We start from the raw sequence: 20655 nt of genomic DNA on the forward strand, positions 1-20655 counted from the left end.
CCCGTCCCGTGCCTCCTGTAGCTTTCTGTCATTTCCTCGGGTGAGTGGAGCTTGGGAACAAGGTCCGTCTTATGGGTCACATCCCCCAGCAGGATGGGGCAACTGAGTGTTTACCCAAACTCCCATCTCCCATCTCCTGGTCCCATCCCTCGGGGCCACTGTAGCCCCCAGGCTGTGCCTTGAATAATCCTAGGAGGCCAGTGGCCGGGCTGATCATAGGGACAACTCCCCCCCCCCCGAATCTGCAGTCACTGGGCTGAGGGGACGTGGACTCCGCTGTGTGCGCGGCTGACCCTCACCGATGGCCCGGTACACGGAAATGAAGACCAGAGTCAGCAAAACGAAAGCCGTGTTCCATTTCCAGATGAGGGGGTTCACGGCCGAGATGCCCAGGAACATGAAGATGATGGTCTCAGCCCCGCTGGCCAGCATCTTCATGGTGTAGCGGACGGTGGTGGCCGACTGCTCCGAGATGTTGGCTTTCACATACTTCTGACAGCAGATGCCGCAAAAGGTGATCCTGGGGGAGGGTCACCGTGAGGGGGCGCCACAGCCACCCAGGTGGCACACAGGCCAGATGTGCCCAGGCCCAGCTGCCACTGGCCCCCCCCCCCCTGTCATTCCCAGGTCCCTCTGGCAAACATCTTCCACACTGGCCAGTCCTGTGCTGCGGGGACCCCACCCCTGGACCCACCAAGCCACCCAGCTACCCCATTTCCCGAGCCTAGGCACACAGAAACACAATGAATGTCCCACGCCTGTCCACATCCATGTGGGGCCCATTGCTGGCCAGGTCAGTCCAGCCTCAGAGGAAGTTCAGGGCCAACTTAGGGCATCAGGGCCCCTGACTGTGGGGCAGCAGGCTGGCAGAGGCCCTGGCAAGGTTTCTGCAAAGACCATTCCTGAATCTCTGGGGCACAGCACGCATGCACACACACACACACGCACACACACACACACGCACGCACGCATGCACGCGCACACACACACATCTGTCTAACGCAGCATGCCTTTGACCAGCCAAGTACAATTCCAAGGACATAACAACTTCTTGTTTTAAATGACAGATGAAATTCTTTGCCCTCCACCCATTGAATTTCTACCCAGCCAGGAGAGGGGGCAGTTGGACAATGGGCTCCAAGGAGGGGGCTGTGGGCCCATTCCCACTGCTCTTTCATGAAAACGATGGCAAGGAGCCCAGGTGCCCTTCACCCACGTTTGTGACTTCTGTGGAGCGCAGGGATCTCTGACCCGCCACCAGCTGGGGATGCACCGCACCCACCGCACCCCAGCTCGGCCAGCGACAGAAGGTTGTTCCGTGGTAGGACTTACGCCAAGATGGCTGACAAGGACAGCATCTCCGACGTCAGGTAGGACAAGTAGGAAATGACAAAGACGAAGCCAGGCTCAATTATGCGCACGTGCTTGGTGAAGCGGGTCACCAGGGACAGCAGAAAAGCAAAGATGACGCCCACCAGCGTGCCTCCCAGACTCACCACAAAGAAGGACACTGTGAGGAACAGAGCTGAATGGGTCTGTGTGCCCCGGGACCATGTGGGCGAGGCTGGGCTTCTGGGCCATGCCTCGGGGAAGGCTCCTGATCACTGCTCACAGCCATGCCCAGAGCTCAGGAAAGGGGGCAGTTCTCTGGAGAAAGGGCCTAGCCGAGGCACCAGCCTCCGTGCCGAAAGGAGCCAGACAGAGGCACTGGGCACAGAGGCCAGGAGCCCCCCTTTTTCCCCACACACACACTAGGGAGATACTGGCCTGATAGCCTTACAATAGGCTCGGGCCGACAGCAATGCTGGACCACTCTGTGTCCTTAAGACACCGTCCACCTGTTTCTCCCCAGGGAGACCCAAGTTGGCTGTCCACCTCTCTGCCCAGGGGAGCACATAGGGTTTCCCAGGACCCTCACCCTAAAGTGTTTGCGAGGTATTTGGGGAAAGGGACCCAGCTCATCTACTAAGCACAACATGGGTTGGAGCTCCAAGCCCATAAAGACCTCCCCCCCTCAGGGACTCTGAGTCCAAGAGGAGGCCAGCTGTGGTCCTCCCTGGCCGCTGAGTCTGTGGATGTTTAGGCCAGACCCACGCAGTGCCTACCTACGCCTTTCACGCAATCCACGCCGGTCACCTTGTCACCGCCCAGCGTCACAAAAGACTCAAAAACATCGTACAGGACCTGAGGCAACAGAAGAAAGCATCGGATCTGGTCGGCACCCGACCCCCTCCCTGTCCCTGGTGCCCCGGTTTTGCTGGACTTGAGCCCCCCAGAGTGAAGGCTGGGGGGGGCTAACAGCAGATGTAAAGTCAGCACGGGTAGGGTAACACTGGTCAATAGGGAAGGGCCAGAGGAAGCAGCAGCTTGGATGTTGCAGCTAGAGAACCTTAAAGGGATGGCCTTTTCCTACCTGCAGCATTAAAGGGATGGCCTTTTCCTACTTGCAGCATTAAAGGGATGGCCTTTTCCTACCTGCAGCATGAAAGGGATGGCCTTTTCCTACTTGCAGCATTAAAGGGATGGCCTGTTCCTACCTGCAGCATTAAAGGGATGGCCTTTTCCTACCCACAGCAAGACCGACCCGGCAAACCCAAAGCTGACCCTTTATGTGTCAAACGAGTTTCATTTGCAATGGGCCCTGGGGGCTGTGTGTGGTGGTCCCAGCACGTTGCTAACCCTTGCCCCCCCCCCATTTCAGCATTATGGCAAGGCCCAGAATCTTCTCTGGTGCCAGGGTTCTGGAGACTGCTGTTCCCTGATTCTGAGCCCTCCAGAGTCAGACACCTTGAAACCATGTCCATGCACACAGGCTCACCTCCGAGTCCTGCTCTACACTCTGCATGTGAGTTCAGGAGACCCAGGGTGTAAACTGAATAAGGGGGGGCTGCTATAGTGGGCATCGAGAGAGTCCCCAGCAGGCCCTCTGTGGGACGGTATTCCTTTGTGAGGATAAAGGTGGAAGAAACCTGGACCACGAGGAAAGAGACCTCATTCTGCGTATGAAGTGAAGCTCACGTGGCCCAGGCAGGCTAAACACGACTTTCTGGATTCGGTCTGACACAAGGCACCCTGGAGTTCTCTCTCCTACACTCAGAGGAAATGTAGGATGAGGGGATAGTTCCTTTTTTAAATATTTTAGTTTTCTTTATTTGAGGGAGAGAGAGAGAAATAGACAAAGGGAGAGAGAGAGAGAGAAAGAGAAAGCTTAGGGCCTCCAGCCACTGCAAACAAACCAACTCCAGACGCGTGCGCCCCTTGTGCATCTGTCTTATGTGGGTCCTGGGGAATCAAACACCTGGGTCCTTTGGCTTTGCAGGCAAGTGCCTTAACCACTAAGCCATCTTTCCAGCCCAGATATTTGTTAAGAACCACGGGTACTTTCAGAGAGCAAAACAAACAAACAAACAAACAACAAACAAAAAGAACTTCCTCAGACATCAGCGAAGTTCTTGGGGCCTGTTCTTACCAGCTGGTCCCTTGTCCCCTCCCACAGAGCCGCAGCCCACCTGGAGACAGGTTCTGAACCTGCTGGCTACTCGCTACCAGCATGAACACAGACTCAGCTTTGTGGAGACCTCACACCTACCCCACCCTACGGGCTCAAGAGGCCTCCGATGCCAGTGGGAATGCAGACAATGATGCCTTCTTTGCTCCTCAGAGGGGCTGGATGTGTCCCCTCACATGTGGAGTCCTGACCACAGGCCTCAGAAGGTGACTGCTTGAGATGAGGCCCTAAAGCGGAAGTTAAGGGGTCTAGAGAGATGGCCCAGTGGTTAAGGCGCTTGCTTGCAAAGTGTAGTGACCTCAGTTCATTTCCACAGTAAGCCAGATGCACAAGGTGGCACATGCATCTGGAGTTTGTTTGCAGTGGCTGGAAGCCCCGGTGTGCCCGTTCTCTCTCTCTCTCCTTCCCCCACCCTCTCTCTTTCCTCTGTCTCTCTCCATGCACAAATAAATAAATAAAATATTTTTAAAAATAAAAGAGGGGGCTGGAGGGATTGCTTAGCAGTTAAGGCTTGCCTGCAAAGCCTAAGGACCGAGGTTCGATTCCCCAGGACCCACATAAGCCAGGTGCACAAGGGGGCACATGCTTTTGGAGTTCATTTGCAGTGGCTAGAGGCCCTGGCATATCCATTCTCTCTCAAATAAATAAATTAATTTAATTAAAAAGGAAGTTAAGTTTGAACCAGATGATAGGGTGGGCTCTGATCTAGTCTGAGTGGGTTCTGTATGAGAGGAGATCAGAACATTTTACATATATATATATGTATTTTTTACATATATAAATATTTATATATTTATATAAATTATTATATTATATATATAAATTATTACATTTATATATATAAATACACACACACACACACACATATATATATAATCATGCCAGGGTACAGGGTGAAATGCGGTGCCTGTAAGATGAGGAGGCAGTTCTGGAAGAGTCAGTTGCCCAACAGCAAGGTTTCAGCCTCTAGCTTTCAGCATTGTGAGAGAATAAATTCCTGCCGCTTAAAGCCCCTGGTGCTTTGTTAAAGTAGTTGAAGCCCGTTCATAACATTCCTATCCATGTCTTTCTAATCAGGAATGGGTGGCACCAACCGTGGCTGCAAAGTTAAAGACCTCTATCCTGGGGCATGTGTGTGTCTGTGAGATTTCAACTGATCGCGCATGATGTGGGCAGGCCCAAGGTTATGAAAGAAAAGGCATGAACCAGGGCAAGGAGGCCAGGCAAGAGAAGTTCCTCCACCCCGGGCTATTGTACCACCAATGAAAAGGGCGTGGGCTTCAGACGGCGATGACCACTGGGATGACCCAAAAGGGAACACAGGGCAGGAGCGACGGCTTAGTGGTTAGGCGCTTGCCTGTGAAGCCTAAGGACCCCAGTGTGAGGCTTGATTCTCCAGGACCTACATTATCCAGATGCACAAGGGGTGCACGCATCTGGAGTTTGTTTGCAGTGGATAGAGGCCCTGGCACGCCCATTCTCTCTCTCTCTCTGCCTCTTTCTGTCTGTCACTTTTAAACAAACAAATAAATAAATACAATCAAAAGGCAACATAGTGCTGAGAAGAAGGGACAGAGGAGTGTCCAGCCCTGAAACATCTCTATCACACCCTCCAAAGCTCAGGGTCCATCGCGGAAGTGGTGACAGAAAGAATGTAAGAGCCAAAGGAAGGGCACCGCTCCTCACATATGGGCAGAATTTGGCCTCGATTTCCAAGACCTCGCAGTGCCTAGCAATACCCACACAAGACCCTTGTAATAGGAGAAAAAGATGATGACGTCAAATTAAAAGAGAGACTAATGGACAGAGGGAGGGGATATGACGGAGAGCAGAGCTATGAAGGGGAAAGTGGGGGAGGGGAGGGAAACACCATGGTTTGTTGTCTGTAAGTATAGAAGTTGGCAATTAAAAAAAAAAAAAATATATATATATATATATATATATGTATGTATGTATTTTAAAAAATACAAGGAAAAGGGTGGGAAGGAGGAAGACATGCCGTGCAGGGCTCTGGACTTCCTGGGATGAAAGCATGGCTGTGAAGAGACGTTGTCTGCACGGGACAGACTCTATCTGGCTTATCCATCTCCCGGGAGGGGGGAAGGAGGGGGAGCATTGGAGATGCCCCTGGGCTGCACGGGCCAGTCACCAAGACACTATGTAGCACCCCCCCCCCGGGGGTCCAGCCGCCGCTCACCACTGTCACCGCATCATTCAGCAGCGACTCCCCAAACACGATGATGAACAGGACCTCGTTGACGTGCACCTCCTCAAACACGGCGAGCACCGCCACGGGATCCACGGCGGCGATCAGGCTGCCGAAGAGCAGGAAGTCCAGGAGCCCGAGCTTCAGCTCACCTGCAACAGACGCAGGCCGTGGGACGAGGGCCAGCCGCTGGCTCCCGGCGCTCCCATCCACCCATCCACGTCTCCCAGTCCCCTGCCTCCCACCCCGGGGCCTCCAGAGGTAGCAAGACCCCACTTTGCCCCAGGACTCGGTGACGGGATCTGGGGACCCCCCCCCTCCCGAGGAGGAGCTCAGGGACACTAGCTCATGACTGGACACCCCAGGATGTACGAGTCTGCCCAGTTCCCCCAAATGGGGCTCTGCTCTGTTCTGTGGGTCAGGGATGAACTTTCCATCCCTCAGGGCCAAAGGCACGGGGCATGGAAGAATATATCCAAGGCAGCGAGCCCCAAGAAGGGGGAAGAGAGCAGGGCGGGGGACAGGATGGTTTCTGCAGCGTCTTGACGCCAAGAGTCCTGTGATCTCCAAACCCTGCTGCTTCCGACCGTCGCCAGAGGTCCCCCTGGAGTTTCCATTTGCAAAGAGAACCAACTGCCCATGACCCTGCCCAGCCATCCAGAAGCAAACTGCGTCTTAGGCCAGTCGTGAGCTGCCTCCTCATGACCAGCCTCTTATTCCAGGTCCTTGATAGACCCAGAGCACATTCCAGAAATATGCTGCCTTCCTGCAGAAAGCACACTTGGCTCAGGTGGGGCTGATGTTTCTGCCTGGGCAATCTACCCGTATGGACTGTGTCAGAAGTGCCTAAGAGGGATGACCTGAGAGGCAGGTGGCCCAAGCTGACCCACCCATCAAAGGGGAGGCCCTGTCACCAGCCGCTGTTCTACCGAGGTTAGTCACTGCCTCGGCCGGCTCAGTGGGCTCCCGCAGTACGGCGGACCTAGCCCGCGGGTGGTGCTGGTTCTGTGACTTGAGCTGGCCCTCAGCCTTACCACCGGGATACCAAGGGCAGAACTCAGGCTGCCATCCTGTGCCTGCCAGGGAGGGACCCTGACTGTGAACAGTGACACACAGCGTTTGTTTTCAAAGGACACGGTGGCAGGAAGATGGGGATGTTCTAGAGTCCGATGGCCATTTAGCTTCCACGGTAAGCACATTTGCCAAGGCTCAACCAACTGTCCCTAAAGGCTCGTGCTGACACCATGGACCGCTCTGCTAGAGGCTTCTCCGCGCACGCATGCTCAAACCAGCCCGGGGACTGGGGACTTGGCTCCGCGGTCAAAGACACTTGCTTGCAAAGTCTCTCTCCCTGGTTCAATGCCCCAGTACCCACACCAAGCCAGATGCAAGCCTTGGCATATGTGTCTAGAGTTCGTTTGTGGTGGTGGGGGGAGGGGGGTCTCTGGCATCTTGCCAATGCTCTCTCTCCCATGCAAATCGATCAATCAATTACTTTTATTTTATTTTTGAAAAACAGCCTAGAGACATCCCATGCTGGGACCTTGTGGGCAATAGGGCTGCTGAGTAAGGGCCAGCCTGATTCTTGAGGTCCCTACTCCACACAGTAAAAGACATGTCCCTGCTTCTACAGGCTAGAGACAGCCAGCCATCTTAGCTGTGGCATCACCAATGGCACCAGGGGCACCCACCTCAGGGCAAGTGCTCATCATCTCAGAAGCCTGCCTCGTGCTCAACTTTGTGGGCAAGGGGTGGGGGTGGGTCTCTGTCAGGTGAAGCTACATAGAAAGACATTCAAGGGGAGCTCTCCACCATGAAAGTAAGGTCCCAAGGGAACCGAGGCTCCTGGGGCGACTGATCTCCTGTTCTCGACATGTGTCCTTGGCCTCTAGGACTTCAACTCATTCATTCATTCATTCACTCACTCACTCAGCAAGCATCATTCGTGTGTTCCCTTGAGCCAGCTGCACAGTGCTCGATTCCGGGCACATCCTGTGAATGTGTGCCCAGGTCTGCCTAGGCCTCGCCTGCCATTTCCTGACTGGATAAAGGTACGGCAGAGAAGGTACGCCCAGTTGGTGACCAGGGCTGAGTGAAGTGACCACGGGCACTCTGGACTTTTTTAAAAACAGTTTTTTTAAAAAATATTTTTGTTTATTTTGATTTATTTATTCAAGAGGGACAGACAGATAGAGAAAGAGGCAGAGAGAGAGAGAGAGAGAGAGAGAGAGAGAGAGAGAGAGAGAGAAAATGGGTGTGCCAGGGCCTCCAGCCCTTGCAAACGAACTCCAGATTCATGTGCCACCTTGTGCATCTGGCTTATGTGGGTCCTGGGGAATGGAGCCTTGAACCTTAGGCTTCACAGGCAAGTGCTTAACTGCTAAGCCATCTCTCCAGCCCAGCACTGTGGATTTTAGCAGAAATGGTCCCCAAATCACTCAGCACATTGGGGTGGTAGGTCTTGACAACCACCCATGGGGCTGCTGGATGCCAGCCACTCCCGTCGCCTCTTTTCCCCTTGTGGCAGGAGAAAAGGCAGCCGGCTATGCCTACCCACGCTGCCAACCTTTGTACGAGGTAACTGGCTCCAAGCAGGGTATATGAGCCTCGACCTATAGATGCCCCCAGACAAGCTAATTATAAACTGAACCCTCTTACAGGTGCCAGCCACTGAAATAGCAATACTGCTGACCACCCGTGGCCCGCACTTCTCCGGGTCTGTGATCATCGACCTCGGCGAAACAGAGTGGCCCGGCGGGCAGCGTGTGGACTCACCCATCAGACCACTGAGGAAGACGCCATAGAGCGACAGGCCCGTGGTGGCCGCATTCCATATGGTGCCAATGACGGCATACAGCAGGATGGTGCCCAGGTTGCCAAAGAAGAGTCGGTTGGGCATGAAGTAGCCGGCGTCCAGCACGATGGGGGGCAGCAGGTAGAAGAAGAAGACGGTGGGCGTGAGCGTGAAGGAGGCAATGTGGTCGGCTGCCCAGACGATGCCACCCAGCACAAGGCCCAGAACGATGAGCAGAGCGCTCTCGGGGACGACGCTGGTGACCTTGTGGGACAGGTGGAAGACTGTGGGGAATAGAGACGGTTAGGAGGCCAGGGTCCCGTGGCGGGGGGAACAGGGCTCACTGTGGGACTGGAAGGGGCCAGGGTGCCAAGACTCTCCACATCCGGGCACCCATGGGAGCAGGACTGGCTCCTCATCCCAGGTCCCAACGGGGCCACTTGCAAGGCCTCTCCCACCCACTCCCAGTCACCCGTCCACAGTTGGTAGTGGGCAGGTCCTTCTGGGCATGAATGACTCCCACCCCAAACTGACTGCATGGGTCTCCGCCACACCAAGCCAGTTTCCCCATGTCCTGAAGTCCACACAGGGCGACGGGCATGGGCACCAGCTGACAAGCTCTCCCGTGGCAGACTGCCGAAAGGTGTTTAGTTACTGAGAAAAGGGGGGGGGGTCAACTGTAGGTAGTTCAGTACTGAGCAGGGACCCCTCTCCGGTACTGAACTTTTGACCAGCTGTTCCTAAGGTGGAGCCTGCCACATTTGGGAAACCCATGCTGGTCCCCCGCCCCATCCTAGTGGGTCACAGCCTGTCATCAGGACCTCTGAACCCCTCCGAACTCTGAACCTCTTCCTGACGTTCAAACTTGACTGGTGATCCCCCTCCTGGGGGGTCCCTCAGGATGCCTCTGCCAGCATTAGCCTTGCCAGAAGCCTGGAGATCGTGGGGCTCTGTAGCTTGCGTGCACAACCAGGTGGCCATATTTCTCTGTCCCATTTGGGCTGAGGAGAAATGTGACTAGGGTTCCTGTGTTAAGCCGGGTTTCAACACTGCTGGAACGCTGACAGACAGGAATTCCTCCTTGAGCTTAAGCAAGGTTTGGTACACTGGTCTTTCTCACTCGCCAAGGCTTTTTCTTGATGACTTCTCCAAGAGACATCCAAACTCTCTCACAGTCCAGAATGGTGTGTGAACCCACACATGGGGTTCTTCTCTCAGGAGAAGCCTTCACTGACCAGGCCAAAAGGGCAATAGGGCCTGTAGGCTTTTTTGGGGGGGGTGGGAGGATCCTCCCTTCCTAACCAGATGGCCCTGACAGGACTCCTTGGCCTGTTTCCCCGCAAGTAATTACAGGTATTGTGGGGATTAGACGTAAGCTCCCGAGAAGGGCTCCCACACCCAGGGGCGGCGGAGGCCGCTGTTGCCCTCACCGTGACGCTTCGACCACACACGCACCCAAAGGATGCCCTTGCCCTCTCCAAACCTGGGGAGAAGCAGGAAACCAGTGTGACGTGTCACCTCCCACGGCCAGCCTGTCACTTCGATGCTCATCACCTGTGATCCTCAATCCAAACTCCTCCAAGATGCCAGCTCTGGCGAGGTTTTAGCCAGCAGAGACAAATGGGTTTAACTTTTTGGTTTTATTGGGGGGGGGGTTTCCCTTGTGTCCATCAGACACTCTCCCATCCCGGCAGCAAAGCTTATGTCCGATCAAGGTTCTGTTTCCCCTCACGTCACATGAGCCCAGCCATGAGCCCTCCCCTCATGGGGCCCACGATGCCCAAAGCCTGGAGAGGCCACGGATAGGACTCAGGATGTCCAGACAGAATGCCCAGAGCACACGACGCGGGCAGCAGAGAAGGCACTGGCTCAGAAAGTGGGAGGCTGCTGCTAGGGAATGCCAAGGGCGTTTGCCCAGATTCCTAAGGGACATGCCCAGACTACAAACCCCTCAGAGGTGCCAGGGACACCAGTGAGAGATATTTGGAAGGTTTGGCATTACGGGAACATACAAGCTCACCCTTCCTCCTAGGGAGCTAGTGCCGCGATGGGAAGAAGCCATGGAGTGGGGAGAGATTCTTGCCCCAAAGCCCAAGCTCTCGGCCACTCAACGGGTCCCCGGAAGTCCCAGATCTTACCCATGCCACAGTCCCTGCTCTGAGCACTCTTTTTCTTTATTTTTTTTAATATTTTATTTATGTATTTGACACACAGAGAGGCAGAAAGAGAAGGAGAGAATGGGTGCACCAGGGCCTCCAGCCACTGTGAACAAACTCCAGACACGTGCACCACCTTGTGCGTCTGGCTTACGTGGGATTACCTGGGGAATCCGATCTGGATCCTTAGGCTTCTTAGGCAAGCACCTTAGCCGCTAAGCCATCTCTCCAGCTTCCTTTTTCTTTTTCTAGTATTTACCTGTTTACTTAAGAAAAGGAAAGAGAGGCAGAGGGAGAGAGAGAGAGAGAGAGAATGGGCATACCAAGGACCTCCAGCCACTGCAAACAAACTGCAGATGCGCACGCCACCCTGTGCGTCTGGCTTTAGGTGGGTACTGGGGAATCAAACCTGGGTCTTTTGGCTTTGCTGAGAAGTGCCTTAGCCACTGGGCCATCTCTCCAGCTCCCTGGGCACCTTTTTCTTTTTTTATGAGCCTCTCTTCTGAGCACTGTGGCAGCTGGGGGCAGATGTGAGAGGCATCACCAGCCGTACACAAGAAGCCAGGTCCTGGCTTCGAACCCCGCTGGCTGAGCTCAAGACTCACACGGTCCTGGGCTAGCCTAGGACTCTGCAGGGAATTCATCGGGTCTATGTCCCTGCATTCCACTTGCAGAGTGAAACCATTTTTCCTACTGGCTCTAAAGGCTCCTGGTCCAAGGGCTGAGCTCAGAAAGGCCGGAGCCCCACCCCCGGCCCGAGGTGTCCTCAAAGGCTGCCGGCAACTCCCACATGTTCCTGTTACCTTGACCCCGTCCTCAAGTTCCGAGAGACCAAGTGCCAGGCTTTCAGGAAGCCGTGTGGCACCCACACAGTCCACTCAAGCATGCTCCATGGACTGCGTGTCCTGCCTCTCTTCACACCCTGGACCGGCTCCAGTTACTGGGCGGGGGGGTCACCTTTGCAACAGCTGTGCCCTGTCCCGCTCCTTGATCTGGGAGCTAGTGCCCACGACCTTTGGTATATGGGCTTGCTGAGAAAGAAGCAGTGTAGCGGCCATATGTGCCAGCGCGGGGGACCTCTGAGCTCTGACTCCAGCCGGGCTGCGAGGCTGCGCTCCGCTCAGGACTTTGGTACCTTCCTACAACCTCTCCCCCTCACAGACAGCGCAGACATGTCACCTCTATGGAGTTCCCTCTGATAGCCGAGGTCAGGGAGGCCACCGGAGCTACGTTGATCTCTGGAACAATGACAAGCCTGCCCTTTAGACACTTATCAGCTAATCCCTGAGGACTCCTGTGGGGCCCGCTGGTGACTGTAAGATCTCGACAACTGAAGTCTGGGTTGGAAAGGACTGGCTGACTCCACACCATGCTCAGAAGTAGGTTCCTTGATGATTCCAGAAAAAAAAAAAAAAAGGACTTAATTCCTTCATTCTCCGGGGACATCCACAGATGTGTGGGGTATTTAGAGAGGTGCACACTGACTTTGTCCTTCAACACCTATGCGTTCTACACGTGCAAGGGGCCACAGCTGATAAGGGAAGGGCTATGTGTTCTGGGGCTGGGGTCCCTTGTGCCCACTGGATGTGGTGGAGCCAACTCCTTGGCAGTATGTTTGCAGGTCTGTGTCCTGAGGTGCCCGGGGTGGGGTACTATCACCCACGCCCACTTTAGTATCTTGTGTGAGTCTGAACCTCACTGCCTTTAGCTCTATGAGCTTTGACCAGCGTTCCATCGGCAAGACATTCCTGCCCTTCTCTGTGAGCTGTTTATCTATAGAATGAGACCATTTATAGAATGAGGTCCATTCACGAGAGTATTGATCTCTATTGTAAGCTGAAGAGCTCTGCTCTGGCCCAACCGCAGAGCCTTCCAGCAATGTCTGTTCCTACTGCCCTGGGCCCATCACTGAGCCTGGGAGAGCTCAGGTGACAAGCAGGCCCGGGCCTGGGGTCTCCCCATCATCAACCCCCCCCACACAGACAAGGACAGGGCTCCATCCAACCACGAAGTTCTTGCAAGTGCGCAAGTCTGAAGCGTCCCGCGACCCTTTGATCGCGTCTTCTCTGAGCTGCAGATTCTTGACTTCCCACAACCATCTTCTCACGTGTGCCAGTGAAGGCCACATGCATCCTGGTCTGCCCAGCAGGTTTGGCTACATGTGTTCTGGGCTCTCGAGTGGAGGCGGCTCCTGACTTTAGGGCATCGGTGCTGTGGGAAGGACTTGCGCCAGCCCATTCTGCTTCCATTCCCCCTAGCACAACGGGCTTGTCGAAAAAGACGCTGCTAATCCTTGAGAAAGATGCAGCCCTGAAGACAGATTTTGTTTTTTAGAAGACAGTGTGTATGTGTATATGTGTATGCATGTGTTTCAGCATTTTTAAATTTTGTTTATTTATTTGAGAGAGGGAAAGAGGCAGAGAGAGAGAGAATGGGCACACAGGGCCTCCAGCCGCTGCAAACGAACTCCAGACACGTGCGCCCCCTTGTGCATCTGGCTAACGTGCGCCCTGGGGAATCAAACCTGGGTCCTTTGGCTTTGCAGACAAACGCCTCAACCGCTAAGCTGTCTCTCCAGCCCTGAAGACAGATCTTTTAACAAGATAGTTCTGTTTTCTGGAAGCTTCCAGAACTCCACACCAGGTAGCTGGCCCTGCACACTCTGGCACTTCCCTTGGGCCCACCGGGTGGGACGGAGCCGAGGCCCTGGCAGCGTGTTTGCAGGTCTGTGTCCTGAGGTGGAGCAGCAAGGGAAAGGGGTCCCATGCCTGGACCCTCCCTGGCGTCCCTCCTCTGTGCGCTCTCCCTCCGCTTACTTTATTTTCACTGAAAGACTCAAGACTTTTGCACTGCCCAGGACCCGCCCGTCTCTCCCAAGTTCCTGCCATTCCCAATTATTTCTCAGGCCTGCTGCTGATGAGAGGACTCCGTGGCTGGTTTCAAAGCTCTAACCCACCCCCACCTTTTTTTGGACTATCCATGTTCTTGTGTTTGGTGCTGGGCTCCAGCTTTCTAGAACCTGCATTGTAACCCTGTTTCCCTGGGCTGTCCAAGGACTTTGTTCCCCTCCTCCAGGACTGGCCCCTTTGCTGGTTCTACGGAGTCAGTGTCACTATCTCTGGACATCGTGTTCCTGTCTAACAAAGCTCTCCCACTGACCTCAGCTACCTTTGCAGGGGCCTGTTTTTTTTTTTTTTTCCCTCCTGGGTAGGAGGACATTTTCTACTTATTTTTCCTATTTAAGTTATTTGCAAGGAGAGAGAGAAAGTGAGACAGAGACAGAACGGGCATGCTGGAGCCTCTGGGTGCTACACACGAATTCCAGATGCATGCACCTCTTTGTGTGTCTGGCTTTCTATGGGGACTGCGGAATTTTTGTAGGCAAGTGCCTTAACTGCTGAGCCATCTCTCCAGCCCCTCTACACATTTTTCCAGTGGTGGAGAGCTCTACTGTGGCCATGGGGAGAGGCCTCAGAGGGACTTAGCTCTGGGCTTTAGTGGCCATGAATTGGTGGTTGGTAACGCAACCATCTGCTGTGGACTCGGCTGACCTTTAGCCAGTGGCCAGTGTTCCTGGTGAGCTATGAGGTAGAGGGAGGGGACATGTGCCAATATGGGGTGACCTAGATGTCTAGGCTGGCTCCCTCACGTTCCCATGACCACCTGCTCAGCAGCAATCTGCATGGTAATTAGCTATTTAAACGAGACATTCAGTTGCCTTTAAGTGGCAATTTCCCAGTAGCTCAGCAATTACGGGCATAATGGGCACTTTAGAAGTGGGTGAAGGCAAGTGCTGCAGAACCGGCCACAGGTATGGCATGCTGCTGGATGGGACAAGCAGCTACCTACCGCTGGCCACGCAGGCCTGCCACGGAGGCCCAGGCCGGATCTGCAGATCTAGCCTCAGTGGGTCAGGGCCACTTCCTCCCAAGGGGCTGGGTACTACTCCTGCTGGGGTCTGACGCTGAAGGCATGACAGTGTAAAGTCTCAGAGACCTGCGGTGAAATGTATCCCACACACCCAGAACGTTCCCTGCTTCCTACGCCCTTTGTTCAGATCGGGGGTGGGGGGCGGGGAGGGGTTCTGCTCAAGCCTGAGGAGACAGCTACGGTGGTTCCTCACAATGGTCCCCATCTGGAAGACCAGACCCAGGGCCGTGGAGACGCGGGCACAGCGTGGAAAGAAGGGTGTCGCTTCACAGCCGGGCTCCCTCGGCCCACAGGGCTGGAAGAGCCCGGAGCCAGGTGGCTGAGGTATGAGAGAGAGTAGGCATGTGGTCCACTAGTCTATTTGGGAATAAAAGCATAGCCTAAAGGTTGCTAAGCACCCTGAATATCCCCCAAAGGCCATGAGGTAAAGGTCCCTAGGGTGGCACTATTAGTGGGGAGTGGGACCTGAAGGAGCCCAGTCAGTGGCGATGTGGCTCCCAGGGCACTGTGGGAAGCCAGCCTCTTTGTTTCCTTACTTTCCTGGCCTCAAGATAGAGGGTTTGCTCCTCCATGTGCTCCTGTCCTAAGGAGCAAGCCCTTGCTGTGATTGGTTTAGCTGTGCAAACCCAAACAGGCTTCGTGGAGGCAAGAGCCAATGCCAGCAGAAAGCAGGGGAAGGAGTCTTTTCAGGGGACAAAAGAAAACATGCCTGGGCTGGGGAGATGGCTTAGCAGTTAAGGCACATGCCTGCGAAGCCTAAGGATCCCGGTTCAACTCTCCAGGTCCCACGTAAGCCAGATGCACAAGGGGGCGCACGGGTCTGGAGTCCATTGGCAGTGGCTGGAGGCCCCGGTGCACCCATTCTCTCTCTCTCTCTCTGTGTCTCTCTTCCCTCTCTCTCTCTGGCTCTAATAAATAAATAAAAATAAGATCTTTGAGAAGAAGAAGGAAGAGGAGGAGGAGGAGACATGCCAGAAGCAATGTGGCAAGGGGGCCCAGTGAGGACAGAGCTGGGGTCCCGGCCCCCTGTCGCAGATGAGCCCTTTCCCCAGAACAGGAGTGACAACCGGAGGGACATCCAAACCCACAAGTCACTGACTGCCCGGGAGGCCCCCCGAGAGTCACAGCCAATTAAGCACAAAATGGCCAAGCCAAGAGGTGGCGACAACACAGAGCAGCAGGCAAGTTAGTTCTAATTACAAACTCTGTGACTGAGTGAAGGTCGTGAGGGCTGGTCACCAGCCACTTCCACGCTGGGCACCAGAACGCGCTTCTGAGCTGGCTGCCTGGGGTCTGGCGGAGGGGGGCCGGGCACCGAGAGACTCCCCAAGGCCCCCTTGGGACGCAGCTGGGATGGGGCCTTGGTCGGGCCTGTGGTCACCCCTAGTGCCAAGGATCTTTCAAGGTGACAGGCCGATTTAGCTGAGTCCTAGCAAGTGCAGCAGCACAGTAAATCCTTTGGTTTTACTTTAACAGGTACAAGCCTCGGAGAATTAAACTCTGCCTAACAGAGCAAGTGGACCGAGCAGGGGAGAACTTGCCCAGAGGAAAGGAAGGGACACCGGGGCCCCTCCTCGTGGAAGAGGGTCAGGGTCACCCAGGAGCTCCTTCATTCAAGAGCAGCTGCCTGCGTACCTAAGGACACACAGAGACGTCACAGGCACACTTCCTTCCCAGATACGTGTAGGCGCGACACGGAGGTCCCCGAAACACCTGGCCTGGGTTTGTGATGCCGATGAGTCCAATCCGATTGCCCAGCCCACACAGAGCAGACCCCGTGGCTCTGACCTCAAAAACACTCTATCCTGGGCTGCGCCCAGCAGGGCACCATGTGAGGATCTCAGTAAGTGTGTCAAGTGTGTCGATCAGAGACAGGAGGGAAAGGTATTTATAATCTGCCTGGTACCTGCTCTGCCCCACTAGGCAAGGACCCGAAGGCCCACACCGCTGCTTGGGGTGCAGCTGGCTTCTCCTGCAGTAAGCAGGGAGCCTCTCTCAGAGCCAGGCCCCCTGCGGGCTGTGAGACGGGGAGAGTGGCAGTGGTTTTGGGGACCGGCCCTGTAAGATGTTTCTAACGTTGTCCATTGACAAAACCCAGGCAAACCCCGTCAATATGTTTCAACTTCGGAAGAAATGAACAGTATTGCAGTTCCTACTCTGAGCCGTGGTGAGCTCCGGAAAAGGGGGTAAAGTGGTGGCGAGGCTCTCTGTGCCCATCCCGGCCCCACTCCATCCTGGGCTACACTCTCCGGGCCTGCCACAGCCTTTGGTCCTAACAGACAGGGAGCGCTGTTGCCTTAGTCATGAGCAGGTGGGCAGCCCTGATGTCCTTGGCCCTGCACCAAGAGACGGCGCTGGGGGTCTCTTGGGGTGAGCCTCATGGGGTGTCCTCACTGGCTGTCTAGATGTTACGACTCTGACCTATCTTACATCATCATGATGCAGAGATCCATCTTCAGCCACTTCTGAAAAACTAGGGGAAAAGACAGCCACTGAAAAAGTGAGGAGCGAATTTCAGGATGGAAGAACCCAGAGGGGAACCCCAGATTCTCTGTGTGAACTCCAGACTTCCAGAAGGTCCCCACAGTCCCCTGTGGGAAGCACACAAAACATGGGCCCCATCCTGCCAACCAAAGCTAAAAGAAAAGAACCTGTTTTGGCCGTGACAGAGGGAGAGACTGTGCTTGGAGCTCGGTCCTTAAAGGTCATTTGGCTTGGAAAACCAGTACCCCCCCCCAAAAAAAAACCCAGTTCTTTCTGGGACTGGAGTGATAGTTCAGTCAGTAAGAAATGGGGACCTGGTTCAACCCCCAGAACCAACATTAAAAAAAAAAAAACACCAGGGAACCAGGCGTGGTGGCACATGCCTTTTAATCCCAGCACTCGGGAGGCAGAGGTAGGAGGTGAGTTTGAGGCCAGGCTGAGACTACATAGTTAATCCCAGGTCACCCTGGACCAGATGAGACCCTATCTCAAAAAAACAAAAAACAAACAAACAAAAACACCAGGAGGCTGGAGAGATGGCTTAGCAGCTAAAGGCGCTTGCCTGCGAGGCCTAATAACTCATGTTCGAATCTCCAGGTCCCACGTAGCCAGATGCACAGTGACAGAAGCTCACAATGCCGCGCACGGGCACAACGGGACGCATGCATCTGCAGTTTGCTCGCAGCGGCTGAGAGGCCCTGGAGCACCCATTCTCTCTCTCTCTCAAAAAATGAAAATGGTCGTGCACTCCAATAACCCCAGGGGAAGTTTCCTGGAATTTGATGGGCAGCCAGTACAGCCTAGTTAGTGAGCTCTAAACTATAAGAGACCTTGTCTCCAAAATGGGAGACAGTATTCCTAAGGAGCAACACCTGAACGTTGTCCTCTGGTCTCCATGTGGCACGTGCACACAGCTCCCTGCACACACACACACACACACACACACACACACACACACACACACACGCACACGAGCAGAATAGTCTCTGTAGGCCAACTGTAATGTCCTGGACATAGTTTCAAAATTACGAACAGGCCCATGAAGAAATAAGAAAGTGGAATCAATCATAAAACAGTTCCTGGGGAACCTCAGGATGACCAGGACACTGGACCTACCAGATAAGAACGTAAGAACAGCTATTGTAATGATGATCACAGAAAAGAACAAAATAAACATCTTGATCAAAAATCAGTCTCCAGCTTGGAAAGATGGCTTAGCAGTTAAGGCGCTTGCTTATCTGTGAAGCCTAAGGACCCACGTTCCATTCTCCAACACTCACACAAAGGAGATGCATAAGGTGGCTCATGCATCTGGAATTCGTTTTAGTGGCTGGAGGCCCTGGAGCACCCATTCTCTCTCTCTCTCCTAAATAAATAAATAAAATTTATTTTTAACAACAGTGGAGTAGAATATAGGTCAGCAAATTTTCTCTTAAAGAGAAGTAATACTTTAAGGGCCACGGTTCATATAGTCTACTCACAACTGTGCAGAAAATTGCCATCATGTGTGCAAGAGCAAGGGCTGGGTTACGAGAACATGCCAATAGATCCCTATTTAGATAAACAGGCGCCTGGCTCATGGGTCGTACTTTCTTTCTAAAATATAGGGCTGGAGAGATGGCTTAGCGGTTGGGCGCTTGCCTGTGAAGCCTAAGGACCCTGGTTCAAGGCTCGGTTCCCCAGGTCCCACGTTAGCCAGATGCACAAGGGGGGGCACGCGTCTGGAGTTCGTTTGCAGAGGCTGGAAGCCCTGGCGCGCCCATTCCCTCTCTTCCTCTATCTATCTGTTTGTCTCTTTCTCTCTCTGTTGCTCTCAAATAAATAAATAAACAATAAAAAATTTAAAAAAATAAATAAACAAAATGAAATATAAACTATCAGGAAAAAAAAGCCAAATGGAAATTCTGGAGTTGAAGAGTACAATATCTACATAGAAATTCAACAGACAGACTTCACAGCTCAGAAATGGCAGAAGAGTTAGTAACCTCGAGGCAGGCCAGGAGAAATGGTCCAATCTGGAGAACAAAGAGTAAAGCAGATCTTTTTAAAACATGTTCTATTTTTTTATTTATTGGAGAGACAGGCAGAGGCAAATAGAAAGAGAAAGAGAAAGAGAGAATGGGTGTGCTAGGGCCTCCATCCACTGCAAAAGTACTCCAGATGAATGTGCCACCTTATGCATCTGGCTTACGTGGGTACAGGGGATAGAACCTGGGTCCCTACACTTCACAGGCAAGTACCTTGACTGCTAAGCCATCTCTCCAGCCCCACCCCCCACAAAACAGAGTTTTTTTAAAAAAGGTGAGGAAGCCTCTGTGGCCAACAGGACACCATCACAAGGTCTAACATATGTGCATTTCATGTCCAGAGAGGAAAAAAGAAGCAAAAAATTGGGGAATTTTGAAGAAATGGTGGGGGGGCGTCAAAAATGTCCTCAACTTGGTGAGAGGTGTGAGTTTACAGACTAGAGAAAGTCTTCAAACCTCAAGCAGGGTAAATACTAAGAAATCACACCCCATAGGCCCACCGGGCTCAAACTGATGAAAATCGAAAGAGGAAATCCTGAAATATGGGCAAAATGTACCCATTACAAATAAAGACTTCTCTCGCTTATAGCCCGTCAAAGGACAAGAAAGGCATCTAATCTCTTGGAAATTTCTCAGCTGCCTGACTTCTCTTGGGATGAGGATCGTCTGTCTAGGGTTTGGGGTGGGGAGGATGGCGGCTGTGACAGAGGCCCAGAATCTCAACAGTGCCAAGGCCCTTGGCCTGAGTCTGTCCTCAGAACTCCTCCCCATTTCTAGCAAATGCCTTTAACCGCTAAGAAAACCTCTCTAGCCCCTCACATTTCACCTTCTACTGACTCCCAGCCTAATCTCCTCCTGAAGCCATGGATGGTGTTCTGATCAAAAATACCCAACAAGGTTGAGGCTACATAGTGAATTCCAGGTCAGCCTGGGCTAGAGTGAGACTCTACCTCAAAAACCCAAAATAATAATAATTATAATTATAAAAAATACTCAACAAGGGCTGGAGGGATGGCTTAGCGATTAAGGCATTTATTTGCCTGCAAAACCAAAGGACCCTGGTTTGATTCCCCAGGACCCACGTTAGCCAGATGCACAAGGGGGCACACGCATCTGGAGTTCACTTTTAGTGGCCGGAGATCCTGGTGCGCCCATTCTCTCTCTCTCTCCTCTCTCTCTCTCTCTCCCTCTTTCTCTGTCAAATAAGTAAATAAATATTAAGACAACAAGCCGGGCGTGGTGGCTCACGGCTTTAATCCCAGCACTCGGGAGGCAGAGGTAGGAGGATCACTGTGAGTTCAAGGCCACCCTGAGATTACTAGTGAATTCCAGATCAGCCTGGACTAGAGTGAGACCCCACCTCAAAAAAACGAAAAAAAAAAGAAGAAGCCCAAAATAAAACAAAACCCTCAGCCGTCCTCCTTCTACTTTAATTTATCCACCATCACACAGCCCTGGGTGGAAGGTAAAGACGAAGGACAAAGTCACACTTGCAGGGAAGATTGTCCCCAGCACGAGTGCTGCTCCGGCACGGACCCCACACCGGCCCA

General features: G+C 53.4%; 1 protein-coding gene across 1 annotated transcript in view; it reads right to left on the reverse strand.

Annotated features, from left to right (window-relative positions):
* Positions 1-20655, reverse strand: part of Slc9a3 (solute carrier family 9 member A3) — a 48138-nt gene that overhangs the window by 10297 nt on the left and 17186 nt on the right. The window contains exons 2-6 of the mRNA XM_045139097.1: positions 8490-8792; positions 5706-5866; positions 2106-2184; positions 1333-1510; positions 300-520 (exon numbers count right to left, since the gene is read on the reverse strand). Of these exons, the coding sequence (XP_044995032.1) occupies positions 300-520; positions 1333-1510; positions 2106-2184; positions 5706-5866; positions 8490-8792 (942 nt within the window). The remainder of the gene's footprint in view (positions 1-299; positions 521-1332; positions 1511-2105; positions 2185-5705; positions 5867-8489; positions 8793-20655) is intronic.

Source organism: Jaculus jaculus, chromosome 20, assembly GCF_020740685.1.
Source record: "Jaculus jaculus isolate mJacJac1 chromosome 20, mJacJac1.mat.Y.cur, whole genome shotgun sequence".
NCBI classification, from domain to species: domain Eukaryota; kingdom Metazoa; phylum Chordata; class Mammalia; order Rodentia; family Dipodidae; genus Jaculus; species Jaculus jaculus.